The sequence below is a fragment of the Arachis stenosperma genome, chromosome 4 (genome assembly GCF_014773155.1).
Source record: "Arachis stenosperma cultivar V10309 chromosome 4, arast.V10309.gnm1.PFL2, whole genome shotgun sequence".
NCBI lineage: Eukaryota > Viridiplantae > Streptophyta > Magnoliopsida > Fabales > Fabaceae > Arachis > Arachis stenosperma.
The window spans coordinates 147,411,982-147,436,951 of NC_080380.1; the positions used below are offsets into that span (position 1 = coordinate 147,411,982).

At 24.6% G+C, this 24,970-nt stretch overlaps 2 protein-coding genes across 2 annotated transcripts; both read left to right on the top strand.

The window, feature by feature from the left end:
- The first annotated feature begins 8,377 nt into the window (after positions 1-8,377).
- Positions 8,378-15,010, top strand: LOC130974226 (protein trichome birefringence-like 19). The gene is made up of 2 exons (XM_057899012.1): positions 8,378-8,961; positions 14,039-15,010. Exons 1-2 carry the CDS (start codon positions 8,449-8,451, stop codon positions 14,843-14,845), a joined length of 1,320 nt encoding a protein of 439 aa, XP_057754995.1. The 5' UTR covers positions 8,378-8,448; the 3' UTR covers positions 14,846-15,010.
- Positions 15,011-18,848: 3,838 nt separating this feature from the next.
- LOC130973346 (protein trichome birefringence-like 19) lies at positions 18,849-22,567 on the top strand. The gene is made up of 2 exons (XM_057897829.1): positions 18,849-19,356; positions 21,621-22,567. The coding sequence occupies exons 1-2, from the start codon at positions 18,877-18,879 to the stop codon at positions 22,440-22,442; spliced, it is 1,302 nt and encodes a 433-aa protein (XP_057753812.1). The 5' UTR covers positions 18,849-18,876; the 3' UTR covers positions 22,443-22,567.
- The last annotated feature ends 2,403 nt before the right edge of the window (positions 22,568-24,970 follow it).

Genomic DNA, 24,970 nt, shown 5'->3' on the forward strand with positions numbered 1-24,970 from the left:
CAACTCCTTAATTAATTAGTATCGAATAAAGTAGAAAAAATTGAAATTTTATGATAAATAAAAAAAATAAATTAAGTACATAAAATATAAAATAATTATAACAAGATTTAAATTGTAAAATTGTCAAACCTAATATAAATTTTATAAAATTAAATATTACATAAAAGTCAGATTATTTGATATTTAGATATTTTTTTCAGTAAGATCCAATCAATGTAAATTTTTTTTGGTAATTATTCCGTCAATGTAAATTGATAAATTAAAATTATTCTTTTCTAAAATTGGGATAAAAAGATGCATTTCTTTCTAACTATTTAATTAATTACTTTTTAAAAATACTAAAAATATTACTCATTTTTCTTATATGATACCGAAAATAATATTAAGAATAAAAAACCCATAAATTTAAATAGCAAAATAATTAAATAAGAATTACTTATATGAATTTTGTTAAATCAATTAATTTATTTAAAATTATAATATAAAAAATTTTTAAGAGTTAAATTGAGATTTTATCTATTATAATATTATAATTGAATTCTATTTTAATATAGTAGTAATTCATTAGTCAATAATAAAGTATTAAATTAATTTTAAATTTATAAAAGAATAATTTTTAGCCTACCGAATTAAATGACACCTAAAAAACAAAAGGTGAATGCTACGGTGCTTTTGATATTGTGTCTAACTTATTAAAAAAGGTAAATAGATAATATTTAATAAATTTTAAATATTTTACTTTTTATTTTAAACATTTTATTTTTTACTTTTAAAAGAAAGTTAGACAATTTAGACACCATAGTAAAAGGCACCATAAAACTCACCAAAACAAAAACATCAAATTAGTTAATTGAAAAAGGTAGATTTTTTTTTTAGCTAGTAGAGTTCATTTTCATGTGCATGCAATAGCCAAATCGGAAACAAATTACGTCCCTTAATTGTCTTCCATCATCATCAAACCCTATATTTTTATGGTTCATGTGTAACCAATTTCCACAACTTCTCTTCTTCTTCTTTTCTGTTTTAGTTTCAGTCACTTACATTACTTGGCTACCCAATATATGAAACGAATGTCTAACAATATGAAACGGTAGAAAAATCAGGGATATATTTTCTTTGATACTTTCCAACTCTTCAAGTTAATTTCAATTTTAAATATAATATTTAGAATTTGTAACACTAAAAAGTAAAAACTTGAAATTCCTTGAAGAATATTCCGGATTCTGTATATAGTATATTCTTAAAAATCTCAGCCCTTAAAGTGTTTAATTTACTTTCACACATAGGCCTTTAAAAATAAAATAACAACAGAACAATTTCTGGTGCCACCAATTTATTATATTCATGACATTAATAATTTTTTTAAATAAATAAAATTGAATGGCATAACTACCCTGAACTATTTCTTCATAGATGGTCCAACCAAAAATGGCCCTGATTTTAATACGCAATAAATATGAAAACGAAAGGAGCTAAGTGAAAAATCTATATACTTTGAGATTAAAACAAGGATTCCCCCTTCCCCACAAACAAGTTTTTACAACTTTATTTGCTTAAAAAAAATTAATTTGTTATTGATGTAAACTCTATTTAAAAATTGTTATTGCATGCTACTTAATTGCTACATATATACAAAAACTGAATTTAAAATTGACACTTATTTAGACAGACGAGTGAGTTGATTATTCTATTAATAAAAAGTTAATTAGAAAAATCAAGCTAAATATATGTTATACACACTGAAATTGAAAGTACATAAATATGGAAGAGCATTACATTACATAAGCTTAATTAATTAGCTTATATTAAAGAGAATGTATATATATGTTACTACATTGAAGAAGATAATACAATTATTAGAAGGTGTAAGTCTTGGAAGATTTTGGTGAATCAGCAATTTTGAGTGTGTCTTCAATAAGCTTTCTGGCTTTTCTGCTTCGAATCTCAACCCTCATGCTCTCACTCTTCTCCATCTTATCATAATAATAAGATGATGCTTTCTTCATCATTTTCAATGACTTTATCTTTGACTTTAGATTCACCACAAGCCTTCCCAAACCCTTCATCTCTCTGATCTTTTTTTTCTATCTATATTTCTTCTTCTATCTACTCATGTTATTAATTCTAGCTGCTTCAAATAAATAAATAAATAAATAAATGACTCTTCATCAGAAGTAGTGCATGGGAAAATTAAAAGAAGAATAAATAAATAAAAAAGTATAGGCAAATAATTCTTAACCAGTCAACTTTAAACAAATATAATTAACTAATAATTATTGATTTTAATTTTTTATAAAATAAAATTTTAATAATTACTAATTATTGATAATTTGAAAAATTAGAATTATCTTGTTAATTAAACCTCTGTTGATTACTTAGCAGAATTCATAAATGATAAGTGAAAATGAAACTCAAGAAAGGAGAAAAATAAAAAAGGAAAAAGAAAAAGGAGGAATTGAAGCAATAAATTAAAGTAATAATTAAACTTACCTTAGTACCTTAGGTTGTTGAAGTAGTGTAATACTATTTGGTTATAAGTTGAAAAGAAGCTCCCACAATTGCACTAAAAGTGTAGAGAGAAAAGAGAGAGTAAGAGAATGAAGAAGGAAGGAATATGAATGGAGGAAGAGAGAATTAATATGAATATGAAGAATGAGAGGAAGGTGGGTTGGTTGTCAGTATTTCAGTGAGTGTTGTATGGTAACCATTAAGACCACGCATATATATGCCAAGGACCTCATCACCCCAACACTTCAAATTCCTATACATGTTACTATGTATTTTTATCGAGAAATGGTAGATAATTATTTTTTTTTAACTAAGTTTAACTAACTCAAATTTATATATATGATTAAAAAATTTTGATGTTAAAAATAAAAAAATATATATATCATAATTAAAAAATTTTGATATTATTTTTATAATAAATTTTACACAATTTAAAATTTTTTTTCTTTTTTTTTTGTCTTCTTTATTATTATCTTTTAATTCTTTCTCTTCTCGTTCTATATTTTTATAATTTCTTTTATTTTGTACTCTTAACAAGAATATATATCACGATTAAATAATTTTGGTGTTAAAATTAAAAAAATTCTTGTATCACGATTAAAATATTAAATGTTATTTTTAATAAATTCTGCAAAATTCAAAATTTGCCTAACTCTTTTTCTTTCTCTTCATCATCATTCATTATCATTGTCATTATCTTATTTTTTATTCTCATAATTTTTTCTTATTTCACCATCTTAATAAAAATTAGTGTTACTATTAAAAAATTTTGGTATCAAAATTAAAAAATTATTTGTGTCACGATTAAAAAATTTAAGTACTATTTTTTTTAATAAATTTTGCACAATTCAAGACTTCTCATCCTTCTTTTATTTATTATCGTCTTCTTATTTTTCTCTCATTTTTTCAATTTTTTTATTTATTTTTGTTTCATTCTCTAATCTTAATCTTAACAAAAATAAAAATAAAAAAAAAATAAAAAAATAAGAAATAAAAAAGACTGCAATAACCAAGAAGAAGTAAGAAAAAAAATGCAGCAATAATAATAATAAGAAAATGTGTGATTTATATGTACGTTGTGGGAGTATTTTTGTTGAATTTAGAATAATTTAATTAAATTTAATTGACAAAGATACTTATTTTTAGTGACTTAAAAAGTACTTTGATGTATAATAAGACCAATCTTATTGTTATTAGTGTAAAATAAATAGAATTAATGTATGATGGTCAAACAAATAGACAATTAATCTGAATCAAAATAAGTACTTAGTAATTTTAGTTGACTTGAACTTTTTTTTTTTGTTATATCCTTAAATAAGTTATTTTTGGTAAGAATAAGTAAAAAAAATTAATTAATTAATATTAGTTAATTTTTTTGTTATAAAATTATTTTTTAAAATTTGTTTTAGAAGAATTAGAGTTTAAATTTAAATGTAAAATTTAAAATTTAAAATTAATAAAAATTGCTTAATATTAATTAAAAAAAAGTTAGCTCTCTAGTTTTTTTTTTTTGTATTTTTTGTGTCTTGAATATATGTTTTGTAAATAATTCAGAAATTAGTGCTCGAAGAATTTGAATAATAAAGCACAAAAGACTAACCTTATTCAGCCAAGCATGTCTAGGCTAAAATAATAATATTGAAGATTATATATCTATTTTTGAACAAAATTTATTCAACATTATTAATTAAATGCATGAAAACCATGAAATCAAACGTGGATGAATGACATAACTACTCATCAAGTCCAATAAATTCATATCTAAATGACAGTAACCAGTTACATAAAGTCAAGGGGATTTTAATTTGTTTGATAATTATGAAAAAAATTGATAAGTTCACAAAAATAAAAAAATTTGTTGGAATATTCAACTAATTGATATAAATGAGAGAGAAAATTTAATTCGAAAAGAGAGAACACCTTCTTATTAGTTTTCTCATGCGTACCATCAACCAATAATTGAGATGACGTTTTTTAAATAAAAGAAAAAAATTCAAGATTATCTTTACTCTTTAGCATATATTAGTGAAAGAAAAACGTATTTTTGACTAACATAAATATTAAATTATTTTTAATAAATAAATTTTATTAATTAATATATATAAATTTTAAAAAATATAAATTTAAATTATATTAATTTATATATATAAATTTTAATAAATATAATTATAAATTATATATTTTTTATATAAAGTTTCTATAAATATAAATACAAATAATTGTTAATTAATTATCGATCAAAAATAATAATATTTACTATAATCATATAGCATTATTCTTATTAGTAAAATTATTAGAAGATTTTAACTATTTAAAACAGTAATATGCCAAATGCTACCAAGAATTTCTTTTTTAAAATATACGGAGCTAGCATATATATATATATATATATATATATATATATATATATATATATATATATATATATATATATATATATATATCGACCTATATAGTCCAAGTGTCACAACAAACCAAAATACCAAACTTGCTTCCAAAATAAATCTATCAATCAATAAGATGCATTTTAGAAGAACACATTTACAATGTGGCATACCGTGACATAACCACCTCACATAACATGCATAAATATCATCACATATTCACATATGTATATGTATGGATTTATTATATGGGACTATATTTTTTTCTTCCTATTCACATATATGCAACGTGACACATTTCAGTATATTCTCGTCAAGCATGTTATCAATATATGAAATTATAAATACAACTTCATCGTATAAAATTTTAGCCCTTAACACCACCAATAAGGTAAACCACTCCATTTCTTACAATTTCTGGTTAATATGTAGTTGACTAAATTATTAGATTGTGAAATTAATAGATTAAATTTCGGGTAAACTTGCTCATTTCTAATATAATATCAAAGATTGATATACACGTATTAGTAGGAGATAATAAAGATTGAAAGTTAAGTAAAACTAACTATAGCTAACTTGTAACAATTTACTAATTACTATGTATATATCTAGCTAACTCCTAACAAATAAACACAAATGACATAAGCTTTTGGCAATAATTAACTTTCTCTCTTTTTGATGAAGGTGAAATTTAACAACCTCCATCACACGTGTTTTTTTTTTTTTACAAAAAGTACTTTTTTTGTTTTTTACGGTATCTTTCGACCCGATAGGACAAGGACTAATCCGTCGTGGTATTGAGCTCCATTAAGGGTTTGCCGCTGATGAATGGATTCCTGCATGCACACGGGATTCGTAGAAAAAAAAAAACTAAGTAATTTACTTTACACTAAAATATCTTCTTCTTTTTGAAAAAAATGACGATCAAATATTTTTGGGCTCAGTGACAAGTGGATATGTAATGGACCTCGACCACTTTGTGGAGGCAAAAGAGGTCCATTCTGTAAAAATGAAATGGATATCAAATTTCAAGATATCATGACCAAAAGTAAAAAACAATGTCATGATATATGATCATCGCCGAAAATAAAATTCAAGATATTACTTTAGTCCAAAAAAGTTCAAGATATAAACTAGGGACCAAAAATGTATTTCAAAATATTAGCACTTTGGAACAAAAAAAAAAACTTTTTTTTTTCATACAACCTAGTGAACTCACACACATATACTCTACAAAAATTTTTAATATAATGTCTCTATTGAAACTCGAATATGAGCTGACCCAAAAAAAAAAAAAAACTCGAATATGAGAATATAGTTATTACTACCGTTGAAATCATGAGTGACAAAGACCAAAACTATAAAAACAAGTTGGGTTGGTCTAGTGGTTAGTTCACTAGTCCGCTTAAACAAGTGTCAGGGGTTCGAATCCCGCCTTGTGCATGCAACAACTGATTGGTCAGCAACAAACCTTTACAATGTTTACATAGACCAAAACTATAAAATGAATTCAAACTTTTACTACAAAAAAAAAAGGAAACAGAAAAAAATATAATTAACATAGACAAAAAGGTAATATTACGGTGTTTTGTAATTTTAATTTCACTGAACAGTAAAAAAAATTCTTTTATAATAGAAAAAATAAAAAATAATGTGTAAAATGTAATGAACATATCTCTACAAATTTAATAAAAATTTTCATTTTTGATATAAAAATACATTTTTACTAAAGAAATTCTCACACATGGATTCTAATTGCCAACTTGAAAATTGCTTCTATGACTATGAGTTGTTCATGTTTATGAAAATTTTAAAAAAAGAAATCCTATAATAATTATACATAGACACCAAGATAATGCAACTGAGTATCAATTAGATAAAACAGAGATCCAATCCGGATTAAAAAATTGTCACATGCAAACGCTGGTTTTATTCCTTAATATATATATTAGGGTATGTGACGGTCTTAATTAATTAATTAAAACAAAGAGTTTAATAATATTGCTCAACTATATCGATGTACAGAGTACACGCACTTGAACCTAGAGAAACCAAATATCTCATCTAGTATTTTATTTTTCTCCTAAGCCCGATAGATATAAAAATGTAGCTTTGAATAATGACCACATAGATCTCATAATATATAATAATCTTGGCTGCTACAGATCCGTGTAGAGATCAGTCTTAATCAATTTACTTTCAATTTGCATATTAAAACAAATAAATTTCAGAAGTTTTATTGTATCTTCAACTTAATTAATTCTTAATAATAAACATTAAAACATGTGTCGACACCATCAACTACCCTAAAAAGATAACATAAAATAAAATGAAATAGTACCAATACTATCGATCTCTTGTTGAAAGAAGCAATCTTTAATAATTATTATTAGCGTACTATATAATATAAGTTAGTAAGTTACTGTATTCATTATACATAATTAAAGGATATAATCAAATAAATTAAGTGAACAAAATTACCCTGCTTTGGACCGAAACTTGTTTTGCTAGTAGTTAGTCAATAAAAAAAAAGTTAAGAGTGCCCATATATTATTGCAAGAGAAATTAATTAATATTATCTTAATATTCAAAATTGGTAGATATATATGATAAAAATTAAAAATACCAAACACTTAAATTATTTATAATACTTCTACATTAGTATAAGATCGAAAAAATTGACCCATGTTATTAAATATTAAGGAGGGTAAAAGACAAATTCAGAAGTATAAAGTATTCACATGCCGGATCATGTAAATAATCAAAATCTTATCATATAAAATAGTTTTGGTGTGTTAAATGTTATTATACTAATACTTCCAATTGACAAAGTCCTTTCAATTAATTAAAGCGGAGAACCCCATGTATGAGAAGATTATATTAAGGAAAGCAATACTCAACTACTCAATAATTAAGAAATCAAAAGAGAATTTCCTTTCAGGTTTGAATATTTATTACACGTACACAAATAATATGACATTAATTAAATAATGGCTTAATGTCGGCATGCTCAAAATAGAGTGAAAATAAAATGTTTGGTGTTTTTAAATACTTGATTTACAATAAAGTTTAAAAATACATATTTAATTTACATTTCTTAGTAATAGTAATACCCAAATTAGTCATTAAAAAAATTTTACTGGAAAATTTTAATTTTTAACAAATTTTAATCACTAAATCAACTTTTTATATTTTATTAGACAAATCAGTTTTCTATCAGATTGTTATCTATATAAAAATTAGTATAAAAATTTAAAAAAATAGAAATTTTTGTTATTTTATTAATAAAAAATTATAATTAATTTAAAAAAAATTATATTACCCTTTATTAATAATATTCATATTAACTTATTGAAAGACCCTTTAACTAATAATCAAATACCAAACCAACCAAAACATTTGGTTAGTAAAAAAAAAAAAAAATTACCCCATGTATATAATATGAGCAAAACTCATATACTTCCTCTCCATTTCCTTCACGCATAGTGTGTTTCTTTTTATATATAAAAATATCTCTCTCTCTCTCTTTATTTCTAGCTTCCTTTATTTTCCAAAAATGAAGTTCCAAGTAATGGAGCTTCTATTTGGAAAGAACACACCAAAACAAATGATTCCAAAAGTAACACTTCTTGCAGTGTTTGCCATTCTTGTATTCACAGTCACACCATTATCCTACCCTTTATTCAGATACTCTTCTTCTTCTTCATACCTAAAGAAGAATAGTGATAAAGCATCATCAGCATTTGATGATTTGAACCAATTCTCACAGAGCTTGCCTTCAACTTCAGTGAAGAAATGTGACATCTTCAGTGGTGAGTGGGTCCCAAATCCAAAGGCACCATATTACACAAACAAAACATGTTGGGCAATTCATGAACACCAGAATTGCATGAAGTATGGTAGACCTGATTCTGAGTTCATGAAATGGAGGTGGAAGCCTAATGGTTGTGACTTACCAGTATTCAACCCTTTTCAGTTCCTTGAACTTGTTAGAGGCAAATCTTTGGCTTTTGTTGGAGATTCTGTTGGAAGAAATCAGATGCAATCCATGATTTGCCTTCTTTCAAGGGTAAGTCTCTTCTCATCTTTTTCTTTCATTAATTATTATTTTAAAGCGTTTAATTTTAATACATTAATTCGTGTAATTATATCTATTTTTTTAGATGATATAAAATAATATAGTTATTTTTACTAATATAACTGTGAATATGTGTGTAAAATTACTTTCTCGACAATACATTAAAATTAAAATCTTATTTTAAACTGCAGTTTAAGTTACAAATTTATTAAGTTATTGTATCGTGAAAATCACATTATAAAAATTTAATTTTTATATATATACGTATTGTTAATGTAAAATAATTTTATATATATAATTAATTATGTATTATCTTATTAAAAAATAAATTTTTAAATTTATTATCTAAAAAGTCATGAAAATACATAAATCTAAATTAGATAAAACTCTTCTTATAATACATGATTGTTGTTGGAATAACTGCATGCAGCAAAATCAATGCCGTTACTATACAATATTGCCGTTGCCGTTGTAGACTACAATTTAAAGTTATAGTGATGTTAAATAGACCCAAAAAAAAAACTATTAAAATTTATTTTATTTAGTATTTATTAATATTTTAATTAATTTTTTTTATCAAATATTTTTATTAAAGTAATGACTATGGTTTTACAATAATTATTTTATTTTATTTTATTTTTCTAATTTCCGTGTCAATTTTATATATGAACAATTACACCAAAAATAACCCGGTAAAGTTTTTGTTCTCTTTGGAGTGGAAAAAAACTAGAAAATTTGTTTAGTGAATTCTTTTGGGACTAATTAAACCCCAATATAGGTGTACTTTATTGTGTCTCAAAAATGTTCTTCCATGGTACATAATATGCAATATATCTGATTACATATCCAAAATGCTTGCATCCTTATCACCTAAGCTATTATAGAGCCAAACATAGCTAACTTATAATATATAGTGTAATCTTTTCCTTTCTTTGAAAACCTTTTCATTTTTAGTCCTTGAAGAGGGAATTTTAAATTACTTTTACCTTAGGGGTAGGAAAATTTTATGAATTTTATGGTTTCACCCTGGTGAAAAGATATCATTATTATTTTATTTTTTAATATTTAATTTGCTATAAATTGGGTAGGCTCGTGAAGATTATATATCGTCATTGATATGGCCAACAAGTCTCTATCTAATCTACATGTCGTTATTAAGCACAATATTCCAATAATAATAGTAATTTTTTGTCTTCATTATTATTATTTTATTTTTCTCTTTAGAAATTAGTAAATTAGTCCATGCATGCATGTGTAAGTGTCCTAGCTGCTCCTATTTGTATTTTACCTAGTTTAATAATTATTTGTCCTTTAATTTCACCAAGAGAAATTAATGAGAGGTTAGTTCACCTAAGCCCATTTGAATTTCAAGGATTATAATAATATATAGATTAGGTGAAAATAATGAAATTTGAAAGAAGAGTAACATGCATTGCAACATGTAAGTAAGCATGCATGCCGAGGAATGCATATATTATATAGGAATCTTTTCTCTGGCAACTGTGACAAACACATTGAATTCAATGAATCTTGTCCTCCACGTCCAACACTAGCCACATGAAACAAAATCAGAACACTAATGTCTAATAATATATAAAATTAGTTCACATAATTATTAGTCATTTTTTGGAGACATACCAAAACCTAAAGTCTTAGTGGGAACTTGTGCCTCAGTCAGTAATAGTTCTCATACATTCCAATTCCATCCACAAAGGTGACTAATAATTGTTCATTATAATTGGCAGCAGAAAATGTTAGTCTTGCATTAAAATTGAAAGTTTGGTGGCCACCATATATACACAAAGAAGCACAAAATAAATAAATAAATAAATAATTTTAATTTGATAGATAGGTGAAATTTATAATTTTATCTCTTTAATTATTTATTTTATCTTTATATAGTGTCTCTACTTCCATTTACTATATTCCCTGAGCATGCCCTTTAACTACTCTAGAATGATTGGGAGCAGGTGAAAGTTTTTTTTTTTAGTTAAATTAAATATACTTAATTATAATTTGATATCAATTAAAGTATAGTAGTTCTGAAATTTCATGTGCTCTAAACTCCAAGTGTAATTCCACTTAGTATGTGGTATTGGAAGTTTCATTTCATTTAAAAGAATAATATTAGGGAATTATTTTTTTTTTCAACTAATATCAATTAAATTTTTTTAAAATTTATTTATTTATTTTAAATTCTAGACCTTAAATTACATACCTTTATTTCTAAATTCTAAATTATAAATCTAAAATATTAAAATTAGCTAATATTAACTAATTAGAAGTGTACTCCATATACTTTTTCTCTTCTTAAAAACATAAATTCCCAATAAAAAAGAACTAATAAATCAACAATAATAATGTGATAAGGATTGGCTATTATAGGTTTAGGTATGAAATTCCCATCAAACAAAACAATAATTAAATAAAGAATAATTTAATAAGGCGTTGAGTAGAGTTTCAATAATTGATGAAGCTCTAACTACGCCCACAATTATTAGAAAAAAAAATGGTTGAGAAGTCACATTCCCAAAGGTGGAAAAAGTAAAGGGTAACACTGATCACTGTAGATTTTGTCAATTAGTATTGTTGACACATGACTACTGCTTGTTTTGTATTAAGCCATTGTTTCTTTGTGTAATGGATGCCAAATTGAAGCTAGCCATGCAAAAATCCTTGTTAGCTTGGAAAAGTAGAGAAAGAAAATCCAAAATAGTCTTAACAACTATATCGTGTTTCATGGGAATCCAAGATGATGAAAAAACCCTGTGATATGTCATAGGGACCACTCATCAATATTCAGTTCTTCTAAAAATATAAATGGATTTAGCTTTAAAATGCTTTTTAGAATATATTTTAAAAATATATCAATATTTGTTGATAGTAAAGTTTTTTTTTAACGTTTAATTGTATTTAATTTTATTTTAATATTTTTTATTTGTATCAAAATTATTTTTAGATATTAACCCTATTTAAAATATTGGGGACAAAGTTAAAAATATTTAGGAATAATTTTAAAATAAATAAAAAATATTAAGGATAAAATTAAATTAAATGAGTTGAACATGTTAAGAATAAAATTAAATAAAATTAAACATTATGAATATTTAAAAAAAATTATAAATATTAAGGACAAAAAATATATTTTATTTTATTTTTTAATTTTTGTTATATTTAATACACTAAAAATATAAAAAAAAAAATTTAATTAAATAATTCTTTTATAGTACTCTTAAAATATAACATGAAGATAGATATTATCAAACCCAATAAAAATATATATTATAATCTACGGCACAAACGTGAATGCATGTAATAATGTTATTATGACTTTAGTGTTATGCATTATCTGTAGATTAATTATATTTTCTTTTTTGGATAATAATAATTGTGTGTCTTTTCCGCAAACGTTCACATGTAAACAATATAGCTTTAGCTGGATCCTTGCTATTGACACATGCCGGGTTTCTCTTCACTAGCAACAAGCTAAGAAATCATGAAACCTAAAAGATTAAATATAAAATTAATAATAATATAATAAATCTAAAGAGAATAATGCTACTTCTAGAACAATTAGAAAAGCTTTAAGTTTAGGACCTTTTTTTGTGTGTCTTAAGTTTAGGACATTTAAAGTGGTACATGTATGGTACTAGCTAAGAATCCACGCACATAGGGAAATTAATGGTTTAAATTTGGAATTTGACTATAATAACGTAGTATAATAATAGGAGTGGCTAGTTGTACTTGTACGATTAATTAATTAACAATTCCGCTACATTACCAACAATATTTCTACTAACATCTACCAACTTTTATTTATAAGAATATTTAATAAAAGTATTTTTGTTAATGTGTCTAATAAAAATATCTTTTTTGTAGCTGTATTTAATAAAAGTGTCTTTATAAATATATATTTTAGATATATCTCTTTATATATATATTTAAAATATAATAATTAATTATTATTAATAATAAATTAACAAATAATATGTTGATATCCTATACTTTTTCATTAATTAATTATTACATAAGATTTGTCGTCGAAAACAGGTATTCAATTCAATGATTATTTAATAGGGTCGATGACTATGAGTTTACACAAGTTACGTAGGATAATAATTAAGTCAATGAGAAATAGTATATTATTGTCGGTTAATTAAACTAAGGGACTGTGAGAAAATTTACGTAAAAAAACTATAAAATTTAAGCTTCTTGTTATTTTTTTTTTGTGAAATAAAATTTAAAAACTTTTACTTATAAGGTACATATTAGGTAGACTCATTAAATAATAAAGGGATTCATTTTAGATAAGTTATTAATATGTCACAAATATACATTCACAGAAATTAAAGAATGAATTGAATGAAGCTTAGCTTGAATATATCAACTATTTTATTTTATTTTATTTTTAAGTATGTATGTGGTGTTTTACCTTGCTTCCATTTTATCTTCTTGTCCTATAGTTGAGTTTTGGCTTTTCCTTTGTTAAAGATTAATGTTTTTTTGGCAGTAGTATGTTATTCATGTAAAATCCATTCTAACACTTTCTTTTTTATTTAATGCTGTTATCTTTAATTTTATTGAGCAACCTCGCATCAATGCCCCCAAACTAAAAACACAAAGGGTAAAATTGTCATTTACATTATAAAAGAACAAATATATTACCTAAAATTAAATATTGTTACCATCCAATTAATAATGTCAATATTTAAAATAGTATCTCTTAATATTGAGAGTAGCAAATAAATTATCTAATAAAACTATCCCTTAACACTAGAATTCCCTTAACAATAATATTGAATACGACTATGATACTTACACCAAAATCAGCTATCAAAGTCTGCTACAAATATGAAATACATATTAAAATATAAATACACATTGAAAATAAATTAAATTACATATATATTTATCTATATAGTTGATTTTGGTGTGCGAATAATATTTTTGTATTGATTATATTTTTAATTTCCACCTCAAACTAAATTGATAATTTACTTTATTTCATATTGATAATGTACCCAATATATATTTTGGGCCTTGATGTGAATATGTAAATTATTTTCAGGCAGAATGGCCCATAGATGTGTCATTAACAAGAGATGACTATTTCATGAGGTGGAAATATGCAAGCTACAATTTCACCATGGCATCTTTTTGGACACCCCATTTGGTAAGATCCCATGAAGGTGCAAAAGGACCAAGCCAAACAGGCCTTTACAGCCTTTACCTTGATGAGCCTGATGAGAAATGGATCACCCAAATTCAAGACTTTGACTACATCATTCTCAATGGAGGCCATTGGTTCACAAGGTCAATGGTCTTCTATGAGAATCAAAAACTTGTTGGCTGCCATTATTGCCTCTTAGAAAATGTCCCTGACCTAACCATGTACTATGGTTATAGAAAGGCATTTAGGACTGCTTTTAGGGCAATCAATAACCTTGAGAATTTTAAGGGCATCACATATCTTAGGACATTTTCACCCTCACATTTTGAGAATGGGTTGTGGAATCAAGGTGGGAATTGTGTTAGGACTAAGCCATTTAGGAGCAATGAGACACAATTAGAGGGTCTTAATTTGGAGTTTTATATGATCCAATTAGAAGAGTTTAAGGTTGCTGAAAAGGAAGCTAGAAAGAAGGGATTGAGATTAAGGTTGCTTGACACAACACAAGCAACATTGTTGAGACCAGATGGGCATCCAAGTAGGTTTGGTCATTGGCCCAATGAGAATGTGACATTGTACAATGATTGTGTTCATTGGTGCTTGCCTGGTCCCATTGACACGTGGAGTGATTTCCTTCTTGAAATGTTGAAGATGGAGGGTGTGAGATCAGCTCAAGAGAAGAAGCTTCATTTCAGAACAAATTAAATCAATATACATTATTTCATGCATGATGCAAATTATTCATCAATTTTATACATATTTGTAATTGTATTTGTATTATTTGCATCAACTACCTTGCCCGGCCTTATATGTGCTTTGTAAATTTTTCTTTTGATGAACTTCAAATCTGATTATTTAATTTATGCCTTATGGTGGGTTTTATTTTTAAAATAATAAAAAATGAAAGAATTAATATATATAGCATTGCAAAAAATGGGTAACAAATTAAATTATGAATGATAAAGTTTCAAATAAAGTAACACTTAATTCAGTTGCATCCTACAATAATGATGGGACCTTAATTATCTTGGAACAAACATTTTCGGAATTCAGAGCACCATGATTTCTAAAGATCACGTAAAGATGATAGTAGAAATTTCGTTACATTATTTGATGTATTCGATATATTTGTTTAAATTGTTAAAATTTTATCATATAATTAACTTCGTCAGCTTGAAAATGTATAACAAAAAGCCTTATCTAGCGCTACTATATGCGTTCGGAAATTTCTCTAATGAAAAGTAAATATGGGGATTTTAGGAGAATATACATTTCACATAATGTTTTTATTTTTTAAAATTTATTATTATTAAAAAGATCTTCCTTCTTCATTTAAAAAAAAAAAAAAAAACTATTTGCCATAACATAAATTATCCGTTCGATCAAGAGATCCATATATAAACCAATATGTTAGTATATATTAGAAATATAATTATTCATGTATGTGTCTCTTTTTATGAGTTTAAATTTTTAGAAAAAATAGTCTATAAATTATAACTCAAATGTCATAATTTTTTTATATTTATCTAAGAGATAGTGAATTCGAATTTCTCTATCTTTGATAAAAAAATTTTAAAAATGATATAATGACATAGTACAAAAAAACTAGCATAATATAAATAAAAAATATAAAAATTTAAGTAAATCCAATATAAATTTTTTATTTATATAAAGGGCCATAATAAAAATATAATAATTTATATTTTTTATCAATTTAAGTTTTTTAAAAAATTGATATCATCATAGTATAAAATTTACTTCAAAGCAATATATAACGTGGAATAATGTGAAATTTCTTCCTTTATTTAAAAAAAAATCATCCATTAACAATAAAAGGCTACTAGTGATGGAACTGTGCAAAGGTATTTAGTTGATCTTTTTCCAAAAAACTAAAGCTCTTACTCTTCACTATAGCAACTAAAATAAAGTTATAACTAAAGGAAATCAATTATTTATATAAATTAGAGATTTACATTTTTATTAATTAAAATAATGCATTTTATATAAAAATCCAATTATTAAAAAACACAGACCATACATCCATCTGGATGTGGAGGGGAACAAACTTTTCTTGCTTGGTCTTATCTGATTATGATATTAATTAATAATCCACTATTATTGGTGGATGCTAATATATACAACCAAAACAAAAAAATTGGTGGCTAACAAGTAACATGCCATCTTCATAAGTGATAACAATAGAAAATGATCCCTTAACAAACAAGCTAATTAAGCTGCATTTTAATCACTGTTTTTTTTTATGTCAATGTCACACTGAAATCCCTTAATAATGCTAGTGAACATTCCTTATCTCTAGGTCATAGAGTTCGAAAAAATAAAATAAAATATCAAAGTTAAATAATGCAGTAAAAAAATATAAAAAAATAATGTTAATTATAAACAATGTGAACAATAAATTAAAAAAAATAGAATATCGATCATTATTGCATTATTTATAATTTATCATCACTTCTGGCTCATAATTCGTTGTGGGGATCAATGATTATAGGAATGAATTCTCTGTATACTATTATTATCAGTGTCAAGTAGAATAATCCATCATGACATTTCGGTAGTGCTGTTTACAGAAAGAGATAGATCATCATAATAATTTGATGGAAATACTAGTATTCTGAAAGCGCCCTTCCAACCATAAGAGAGATATTGCTATAACAACTATAATAATTAACGAATGACATGCCACAAAACAAAATAAAAAATAAAATAAAATAAAATCAGTGACAGATTAATTTGTGTCACTTTATAGATCATTTTTCTTTCTTAATTAATATAATTCACATTTTCAGATTTTAATATATTTATATATAATATTTATTAAACATTTATCATTATAAATTAATTACTAAACATAATAATATTTTAATAAATATTTTTTATTTATGTACAAATGAAAAGTATTTATATATTACAAATTGTGTAAGGCATTTTGATAAATATTATAAAGTTATCTAATAATATTGCCTTTAGAATTTAAAATCCAATGGATGTTGTAGAGATTTCTTTTTTGGTTGTTCTTTCAGAACCATAAATATGAATTATAAATTCATAAAATTAATAATTTCCTTGTTCTTATGCAAACATTATCAGAGAAGAGGGCCACTTTAAAGATTTTTGCAGCTTTTATGCATTGTTGGTTTTTGGACTTTGTCTTTGATTCAAACATTATTCCCTTATTACTTGTAGTTGTTGCTGCCAGCTGCTGGCATGCATTTTTTTTTCTATTCTTAAAAAGAAACTTCTAATAAGGACTTTTTAGATGATGAAAATCACATGCAACAATGTATTTTATTCTATTTTATTATTTACGTATTATTTTCTTGTGTTAAGATTATTCTCAAAGTAACTAATTATATTTTCAAAAAAAAAATTAAAATGTGCTATTTAAAAATATAAGTTTAATGCAACTAGAAAATTAATTTTTTTGTCAATATCAGTCAATTTTTTAAATTAATTTTTATTCTAAATTATAAGTAATAAATTTTAAATTTTAAACTCTAAATTTTAATTCTAAATCTTTTAAAAAAATGAAAAAAATATAATTTTATAATTAAAAAAATAAATATTAATGACTGATTAAAAATTTATTCCCTATACTAATTCTAAAAATATTTATTTAAAGAGATATACATAAAAATATTCAAAAAAAAATTTGGTCCTCAATCCTTCAATCCACAAGTTGAGCAGTTTCTAAGCCTCTCCTTTTCATAGGCATGCACCTCCGATCAAGTGCGACAAATTAATCTCCTCATCAAGATGGTGGTTGCTAATTTCATTATTTCTTATTATCAATTTTTTTATTCTGATCCATCCTTTTCTTCCAGCTTTCAAATAAAGGACGGAATAAGAGGCAGATAAAGCAACATACACTTGGAATGAAGGGATTCACTCATGCTTTTAATTTGACATATCCACTTTCATTTTATTTATCCATCAAACATTTTTAGTTATTATATTGATTATTTAGTAGATCATTATATATAATTGATCAAACTAAACGACTAATTATTATAGGAAAAGGAACAAAGTGAATTATGCTCATTTTAGAAATATTTTTCAATATGTACACGTCTATATATGTGTTTTATTATGAGTTAGAAATATGCATAGAGTAAATTATGACTTTTATTTCATGTGAGATACATGTAATTAATTAAACTGATTAATTATTATATTGTATTGTGCATAATATTTTTGTTAATTGTTCATAAAACTTTTTAAAACTTAAGCTATATGATATTTGGTGGTTTTGCATTTTATAAAATTTGATATTGATTTTATAACATTGACATTGTTAATTAAAAAAGAAGGGAAGAAATGTTATGTATAATTTATTTAACTTGAGAAAAATCAGTACAACTTTTTCCTAATTTAAATGAATGAAATATTATTGTTAAGCATTTTTTCCCCTTACCCCTAACACCAAAAATATCTCTCTATCTAATATATTAGAGACTTTAGTAATAGTCTATGTTTTATATACGGTGAAAATTCAGATGCAGTTAATTTTTTGTAAAGTTGATAGTTGAGAATGGTTAGATAATATAATTTAGTCAAATCTGTTAAATTATATAATGACTCTCAACTATCAACTTTATATAAAATTAACTGTATTTGAATTTCTATCGTTTTATATATGGTATAATATATCACAAAAATGTGGATGTATATAAATAAGCTTTTATTGGAAAACCTTTGATTGAAACTTCATTTAAGGCATGATGTTGAGAATTAAGTCCTTAGAAAATCTCCATGGAAAATACACTCCATCAAGAAACACTACAAAGAGTGTTATCTTGCTTCCATTGATTATTCTTCTTCTCATCTTCTTAGTATATCCATACCAATCATTTCCCAAGATTTCTGAAGTAGGTACCAACAATTTGAATTTGAATAATAATAGAAGTAGTAGTGACACAAAAAGATGCAACATATTCAATGGAGATTGGGTTCCTTATAGTGAAGGGCCTTACTACAATAATGAGACATGCAATTTGATAATAGATCAACAAAATTGCATCAAATTTGGAAGACCTGACATGGAGTTCCTTAAATGGAGATGGAAACCCTATGAATGTGAGTTACCACTCTTCAATGCAACTCAATTCTTGGAGATTGTCAAAGGAAAATCCATGGCTTTTGTTGGAGACTCAGTGGGAAGAAATCAGATGAATTCATTATTGTGCCTCATAAGTCATGTAAGTTAATTATATATCACATCAACAACACTTTATTTTCCATATGGAAATGAAGTCATAACAACTTGCATTATATTACCCATGCATGCATATATAACATACTACAATCATAATGTATATAAAAAAAAAAAAAGTCAAAGGCAGAGGTACTTTATAACAGAGGAATGAGTATATTATATTATATATATTGTGTATATATGTGGATCCTTTTTCAAATATTTCTACTTAATTATATATTACTATTGTATTAATAGACATGTTAGTGTCATTAATTTACTTTTATTTATTAAATATATAAAAATTATAAAAATTAAATTAGATAAGATGAGAAGTGATTTATATTTTAACTAAAAGATTTTTTAGATTCAAATCATGAAAATAACAACTTTTTTTTAATAAATTATACACAATGAAAAATATTTTTGAAAAAAAAAGTTAGACATCAATTTTTTTTAATATTCTCATTATATATAGTATAGATAAGTTATTTTTATCTTTTTTTTTCATTTACTTTTTCTACTAATATTAATTGAAGTTCTATAACAATAAATGAGTAAGTGAACCACAATATGCTTAATTATTGTGCTACCATTGAGATATTTGATGAAATAATATGTGTATATATACTATTGTTTATTATTATTTAGATAAAAAGTGTTTTAAGAACTTTGGATAAGAGAACATATATAAAAGATTTGAAAAAAGTTACATTTTTTATCAAAATTTTCTGCTTGTAATATTTTAAGCATTAGCATATATTTCAAAAGTTATATACATTTTTGTTCTGCATCTTAATACAATCATATATTATTTTAAGTGAAAACTTAAGTACAGTTAATTTTGAATGAATTTGATAGCTAAAAATCGTTAAATTATTTGACATATTTAATTAAATTATTATCTAATTAACTACTATCAGCTATCAACTTTACATGAAGTTAATTGCGCCTAAATTTCTACCATTGTTGTACTTCATACTCGTTCTCTGATTTGTGCAACATATTATCATTCTAGCAGCATTAAATTATGATTGTGACAAAATGTTTGCCCTCTAACATTTTTTCTTTTTGGAAAAAACTTTGTGGTTGGTTTTCAAATCAATAGATAATGGAAGCTAATATATTAACATTGCTATACACAAACACAATTCTATATCTTATCATTACCAAATATATATAAGTTGCCAGTTTATTTCTTGATTTACTATTTTTATGAGCTTAATCTTGATGGTTTATTATTGTATTTCATTTTAGTCAATTTGTTAATAAGTTTCATGTTTAATTTAGAAACACCTTGGGTGAATATCAATAAAAAGATATTTGTTTTATTTGGTCTTTTTTTATCTATTGCTTTGGCTTATTTTATTTGTTTTGCAATATCTACTATTTTCGTTTAATTATATGCAAAATTTATTATTTAATTATCAATTAGACTTTTAATTAATAAATTTGTTTAGTTGCATTATATTTAGATTGGTGCTTATTGCCATGGAAGTAATATCTTTATATTTCATAATGAAGAATGATCATAAATCAATAGAAAAAGTGATATGTAGAGAGTGCTACTGTTGAATTAGTCAATTTAAAAAAAAAATCTTTCATTGTTCAAATCATAATACTTTATCATGAAACAATATTATTCTACTTTCAACCATACTATCTATTAAAAAAATCATCAGCTATATGTATAAAATATATATTAAATTATAAAATATAAATTAAAATATATAATAAAATAATATATGTATATATAATTATGTACATAGAATAATGCTATATGGCCACCAAATATTAATATTTTTTACTAGTACTTGGTCAATAAAAATTTGTATTCATCTTTAGAGGAGTTTCACATATAAGAAACATATAATTTGTATTTATATTTATCAAAATTTGTATACATAAATTAGTATAATTTAAACATATTTTTTAAAATTTTGTACACAAAAATTAATAAAATTTATTTGTTAAAGACAATTTAATATTTATGATAATTAAATAATGACCAAAAATACTAAAAATTACTGCCTCCAAAATTTTTCTATATACGTATATAATTATATAAACAAATACATGACTATTTATTCTATGTATACATGTAACATTTTTGTTCTACTTTATATGAAAATCCATCCTCTAGATTACCTTTTCTTTTTAAATAATTGTGAATTTAGTTAAAAGTGACGGATAAAAAGAAGAAAAAAAAAACACACTCAGATATGGCTAATTAATTAACACATGTTATTTATTCCACTGTTCTTGTAGGTAGCACAGCCTGAGGATATTTCCCAGAGATATAAAACAGATGCCATATATTTCAGAAGGTGGTTCTATGCCGATTACAATTTTACCCTTGTAACACTTTGGTCCCCATATTTAGTGAAAACAAGTGATGTTGACCCTAATGGTCATTCTTCTAACAGCCTCATGAACCTACATTTAGATAAGGCAGATGAAGCATGGGTTAGAGAGATTGAAAGCTTTGATTTTGTCATTGTCTCTGCTGGACAATGGTTCTTTAGGCCACTAATATTCTATGAAAATGACACAATTGTTGGTTGCCACAAGTGTGAACTAAAGGGCATTAAAGACCTTTCACATTACTATGGTTACAAAATGGCAATGAGAACAGCATTAAGGTCTTTAATTAATCTCAAAGGGTATAAGGGTGTAACATTTTTGAGGACATTCTCTCCGGCACACTTTGAGAATGCTGATTGGAACAAAGGTGGAAGTTGTGAGAGGACAAAGCCTTATACCAAAGAAGAGATTAAGTTAGATGGTTATATCTTATGGACATATATGACTCAAGTTGAGGAGTTTATAGAAGCTCAAAGAGAAGCTAAGGAAAGAGGTTTGCAACTTTTGATGATGAATACAACTGAAATTATGCTTAGGAGGCCTGATGGACACCCTAACAACTATGTCTATGGACATCATTCATCAAAGGGTAAAAAAGTCATTCACAATGATTGTGTTCATTGGTGCTTACCTGGCCCTATTGACACATGGAATGAGTTTTTGCTTTATTTGTTGAAAATGGGAAGTCAATTTTCTTTAAATTCAAAGTTGGAGAGATTTGTGTAGAATTACATCATATTTGTTTTAGGATGCAAGAAACAATATTTTTATTGGGGCAATTAGATAAATAAATGTATTTGTTTACAATTTATCAATAATTAACTGACTCTAGTGTGAAAAATGTAAGTCAATTTGTGGGTACATATCTAATTTGAGGGATTATCTTTTTCTTTTTCTTTTTCTATTTTCAAATTTGGACTAGCTAGGTGTGTCCCTTTGGCTTTTGTGATATTCACATTTTTTTTATTGTAATAATGAACCAATTGACATTTGATCATTTATGTCCTTTTATTAGAGATTTGTTTATTTAAAAGTACCTTTCATTATAAATTTAACTAACTCAATCCGGCTTGACAAAAGTAAAGAGAATAAAACTTAGGATGGGTTCTGTTTGTGTTTTTATTTATTTATTTATTTATTTTTAATTTTTTTATTTTATAATTGTATAATGAAAAAAGAAAATAAAAAGTAAAATGTAAATACTGAAAAATAATAAAAATAATAAAAACATAAAACAAAAGCACATTTTATCTATTATTGACCTTATCTAAGTTTTAAATTCGAATGTGCTTAGACTTGTTTTAGTAAAAAATTTTTGAAAAGGTATTTGTGTTTTCAAAAGCAGAAGCATCTCATCTTGTATTTGGTAAATAAAAAAACTTATGTGTTTGTATCTGCATTTTTTAAAAGTTAGGGTTACTTTTGAAAGCACCCAAAGATGTGATTTTTAAAATTGATTTGTACTGATCAAAATTAAAAAGTCTAATATAACCTTATATGTTAATTAATATCCAATTTTAATTCTTATATTAATATCTATTATAGTATTTTTAAATTTTAAAAACTATTTTACCAACACACTTATTGTTATTTATTCTTATTAAGTTATTTTTAATTTAATTTATCAAATATAGATATTATAACTTTTAAAAAAATTAATACTTAAAAAATAAAAACTTTACTAAATTATAACATAGAGATCATCACTATATTAGATTCAGGTCATGCTGCTTTTTTTTTTCTTTGGTATTAGCCTGTTAGGTCTTGCTGCTTTTATTTTCTCTTCTGATTTTTGTTTTTGGTTCATCAAGAAATTTTTTTTTTACAAAATGAGTAATATTTTTTATATGTAACGGGGCTAAAAGCCCAAAGTGAGTATAGTATCTATCATATTAACAATGATTGGGTTTGATCATGATCCTGGGCCGGGCCAATTTCAGACAATGCCGGTTAATCGGTCACGTCTTTATTTTCGTGGGCCAGCCCAGAATATCAAATATTAATATAAGCATGTTTCACGTGTACCAAAATATTATGGGAGGTGATTAGGCGAATACCACAAAAGTAAAATACAATGGTTTTGATATTGACATATAATCTTATAACATAAACACCGATACTAAAGAGAGGACAAAACAAGAGCACAAGCAATCCCATGCAATGCACGAGTATATTATAAAATCATTTTAATAAACCAATCATTTTAATGGTTGGTTTCTTACTGTATCCTTCAACTTGGTAGATCAAAAATTAATTTACTATAGTACTAAGTTTTATTTAAAAATTTGTTATTGACTAATAAATTATTGTATATATAAGCCAATATTTAAATTCCACATTTATTTAAACAGACTAATGAGCTAATTACTAAACCAACCCAATTTCGTTATCACTTTAATTGTTTAGTCTGCCAATTATTCAACATGTAGGCTCAGCTTTCATTGCAACAAGGAGGAGTCTTGTTCTCTTTTGCTTTCTATTATATTTTACTCCCACTTATGTATAATGATACATAGTAACAATATAATATATTTGTACTTTTTAAAGTAATTTAATACGTATTTAAAATCTATATAAGTAAGAGCTATTCAATAATATTGAATTTAGAAATTAATTTTGATACAACATCAATATAAGTAGTTTTACGCATACATTTATTTATATAATATTATATCATAAAAAAATTATTTTTAATATTTATCGTATAAATAATTGTCTAAAAAGACGTATATAATTAAATAATTATATAAAATATTTTATATTACCGATATATCAAAATTAAACTAATGTTTATTGATGAAATTTTTTCAAAAGATTTTTTTTGTGGAATATTGTATGCATATCTGTATTACAAAATGTTGAAATAGAATTGCATTAAAAATATATATTTAATTCTAACAAAACATATTTTTTTATTAGATTAATAGTATTGTATATCCAAAAAATAATGAGATACTATTCATCTTTTAAAATATTATTTTTAAAAAACTTTTAAATTTTTATTATTTAATTATAATAATTTTTAATCACTAATTTTTCGATTTTTTAAGAAACCATATCTATTCCTATTTAGTTTTACTTTTATATTCCTTAATTTTCTCTCATTTTTAACCTTTTACACTATTAAGTTCTTGTTAGTTGTTTTATTCAGGAATGTTAAAAACACATTTAAAAAAAAAAATACTCCAAATCTATTAAATAGAGACCACTATCTTCTTATATGTACTTGACTTTATAGATTTATTTATTTATTT

What these genes read in the sequence shown, in the direction of transcription:
- LOC130974226 (XM_057899012.1), top strand. Translation starts at nt 8,449, where the DNA reads ATGAAGTTCCAAGTAATGGAGCTTCTATTTGGAAAGAACACACCAAAA. An exon ending in TGATTTGCCTTCTTTCAAGG is followed by an intron (nt 8,962 to 14,038) that starts GTAAGTCTCTTC and finishes AATTATTTTCAG; the next exon opens with GCAGAATGGCCCATAGATGT.
- LOC130973346 (XM_057897829.1), top strand. Translation starts at nt 18,877, where the DNA reads ATGATGTTGAGAATTAAGTCCTTAGAAAATCTCCATGGAAAATACACT. An exon ending in TATTGTGCCTCATAAGTCAT is followed by an intron (nt 19,357 to 21,620) that starts GTAAGTTAATTA and finishes CTGTTCTTGTAG; the next exon opens with GTAGCACAGCCTGAGGATAT.